Source organism: Myotis davidii, unplaced genomic scaffold, assembly GCF_000327345.1.
Source record: "Myotis davidii unplaced genomic scaffold, ASM32734v1 scaffold299, whole genome shotgun sequence".
NCBI lineage: Eukaryota > Metazoa > Chordata > Mammalia > Chiroptera > Vespertilionidae > Myotis > Myotis davidii.
This window is the reverse complement of record NW_006293088.1, coordinates 1,971,479-1,974,643: the sequence shown is the minus strand read 5'-3', so window position 1 is coordinate 1,974,643 and position 3,165 is coordinate 1,971,479. Positions and strand designations below refer to the sequence as shown.

Below are 3,165 nucleotides of genomic sequence, written 5' to 3'. Positions count from 1 at the left end.
GAGAGACTGGATTAGGGGTCAGACTGCGGCTTAAAGCCCACCCCTCCTAACACCCCTGCCCCGGCTGGGTCCCCTTCCAGAGCCCGGGGATTGGCTACGTGACCCGACCCACCGAGGACGGGAAGGTGATCACTCTGGATTCCATCGGGAACCTGATGGTGTCCCCACCCGTCAGGGTCAAAGAGAAAGAGTATCCTCTCGGCAGGATCCTCATCGGCGGCCGCTTCTACCCCAGGTGAGGGAAGAGGTCGGGCGGCGGCTCGATGCCTTCCAACTACAGGAAGGGACCCTGGCCGTTCACCGGGCTCTGTCTGACCCCACGTGACGCAGCCGGTCACCTGCCCCACACCATTCCTTATCCTCTCACGTGAGGATTGTGAGGCTGCCAGTCTCCGGAGACTGAAAGGAGGAAAAGCAGACAAATGACTATTGAGTGGGGGTCCCGGGTTCAAATTGCAGCCTGCTAAGCTCAGCCGGCCTGTGACCCCACAGGATAGCCTCCTGACCCCACAAGACGGGCCTCCAGGGGGCCGCCCCCCAAGCGAGACGTCTTGGTAGCCGTTCACCCAAAGCCAGGAAACGCTGTGCCCCAGGGTCTAGTCTTGGTTCCAGACTCCATTGGCTCAGTCCTGAGTTGGGCCAGAGCGAGGGATTCTTAATCACCACCCCTCCCGCTACGGGCCAGTCGCTCAAGGCCCAGGGTTAGGACAGCCGGTTCCCTGAAGGTAGCCTGGACCTGGGCGAGCAGTTGGCGGCCCACATGGGCCACGCGGGCTCAGAGGCTGTGCCTTCCTCCTCCCCTTAGCAAGGAGGCCCGGGACATGAGAAAGGACCTCCGGGATTTCCTCTACGCCCAGCAAGTCCAGGCCCCGGTGGAGCTCTACGCAGACTGGCTGCTGACCGGCCACGTGGACCAGTTCATGTGCTTCGTCCCCACGCAGGTCAAGGGTGAGGGCGACAAGGTCTGTGCTGGGGACTGCACGGGGATGGGGGGGGAGGGCCTCCCGCCTGCTTTTGGAGACCCTTGGGAGCTCCTGGAGGGGACCCCGCTGGCCTCTGACCCTTGTTCTGTCTCCCAGGGCTTCCGGCTGCTCCTGGCCAGCCCCCGCTCCTGCTACCAACTCTTCCAGGAGAAACAGGAGGAGGGCTATGGAGACATGGCCCTGTTCGAGGAAGTGCGGGAGGACCAGCTCCTTTCTAACGGTAAGGCAACAAGCCGGCCGTGGGGCGGAGGCCGGCCCTTCTTCCCCAGACATCCTTTCTGGAGAGTCATTTTACTTTGTCTTTCCTGGTAGAGAAGTTCCCAGGGAAGCTTGAAAGCATCGCGTGGACTATGTTAGAGCATCCTACTCCAGTGCAGGGCTATTCTGGCGGGCGGTACAGGGACAGCACAGGCAGATCCGGAAGTTCTGGGGCCTCTGAGGCTGCTAGGATGAGGAGGGGGACTCGATCAGCAGGCGGATGGCCCAGGGTGGGGGTGGGAGGAGACGGATCAGATGCTGACTGCAGTCTCCGGAACTATTCAGGGAATGTTAGGCTAAGTACCTGGGCACTGGGACTTCAGGGGTCTCCTGGCCGCCCCTAAAGAAGACGTAAGCAGACCAGCAGGGGTGGTGTGGCTGGGGCCCGGGCAGGCCTGTTCTAAACGTGTGGGGGCCCGGGATGGGGTGGGGTGCTGGGAGTTCTCTAGACCAGCAGTCCCCAACTGGTGGAGGTCTGACAGGTTGGCAACTGCTGCTCTCGACCCTTGCAATGCCATGTAAGGTCCGAGGGCACCTATGAGAAATGCAGAATTTCAGCCCCGCTCTACACCTCCTCAATTTTGGGGAGGGGCCCGGGATCTCACCCTCCTAGAAGGTGACCCTTGCAGAGCATGAGCCACATGTCCCACCCCACACGCTGAATGTGGGTACCCCAACTGAAGTTCCTGAAGATGAGGCACTGGAGGAGCAAAGTTAAATAACTTGGTCAAGGGTCAAAGTCCCAGGTAGGAGGTGGCCCGGTTGTACAGGCCACAGAAAGCACGGAGGTGCCCAGGTACGAGGTGCGTGGAGCTGAAGTCACCTGCTAACCTGTCTTAGGCTGCCTCCCCCAAAGCAGGGACTCCCCATCCTACCAGGGACAGAGCGGCCGGTGGCAGTAAAAGTCCTGCCTGGGTTTTCATGGACCCAGGTGTGACCTTTGACCTCGGTGGGTCCCTGGAGACTAGCCAGGCGGCCACCCACACTAGTCACTGGCCCAGGAATACACCCCGTTGGCCATGCTCGGGGCTTGAGCCTCCCCAGCCCTGGACAGCGTTGCCTGCTCCCTGGCCTACAGGCCCGCCTGCCTTCTCCTTCCTCCAGGGAGGGAGGCCACTACCATCAATCAACTTCTGGATGATGACGACATGAGGAAGCAGAACGACTACGTGGAGGTAGGAGCCAGGAGTCAAGGATATGAGGGACCTGCTCCAGAAAGTGGGGGAGGCACTGGCGATCTAGACAGGCTCCTAATTGAGCAAGTACTAGAGCCCAAGCATCGTGCATAGATACGTTTCTGTAATCCTCAAAGTCACCCTGTGAAGTCAAACCCATCTTGTGTATGACGGGCTCAGTGTAAGATCATGGGCCTAAGCTGATGAGTTGGGTACTGGGTTTGAACCCACAGGACTGCCAAGTTCATGCTGCATCCACTGTTACTCAGTGTCTGACCAGAATACGGTGCTGTAGCTCAGCAGCCTCCAGAGGCTTAGGAACAGACCAGGGCCTTCTCAATGCTCAGGCCCATCTGCTCGCTGTTCAGAATCACCCAGCACCTCGGATCTCTGGAAATGAGGACTGTGGGCTTTGAGAAGCATTGGCGGGCGGGGAGGAGGAGTTCCCAGGAGAGATTACCTAGCTTCTGGAAGAAGGGCCGAGTTGCCCGAGGTCACATGGTCAGCACAAAACTGCTTTGCCCACTGGGACTTCATGGCTCCTCGCAAAGATGTATTCAGAGCCACAGTGCACTGGTGCCCTGACCTTTGCCAAAACAGGGAGGGAAGGCTTCCTGGCACAGCAGGGTGGGTGCCGGCCGGGTATGGGGTCAGAACAGCCCCACAGTGTCCTGGGTACAGTGGTCAGGAGCCCTGCGTCAGACCAGGGAGATGCTCAGGTGCTGGGCAGCACCAGGTCAGCTGGGCAG

The 3,165-nt window shown here is 60.0% G+C and overlaps 1 protein-coding gene across 1 annotated transcript in view; it reads left to right on the top strand.

Moving 5' to 3' along the window:
• The window catches only part of PADI6 (peptidyl arginine deiminase, type VI), a 20,767-nt gene that overhangs the window by 15,590 nt on the left and 2,012 nt on the right, over positions 1-3,165 (top strand). The window contains exons 11-14 of the mRNA XM_006766664.1: positions 81-235; positions 806-962; positions 1,080-1,203; positions 2,346-2,416. Of these exons, the coding sequence (XP_006766727.1) occupies positions 81-235; positions 806-962; positions 1,080-1,203; positions 2,346-2,416 (507 nt within the window). The remainder of the gene's footprint in view (positions 1-80; positions 236-805; positions 963-1,079; positions 1,204-2,345; positions 2,417-3,165) is intronic.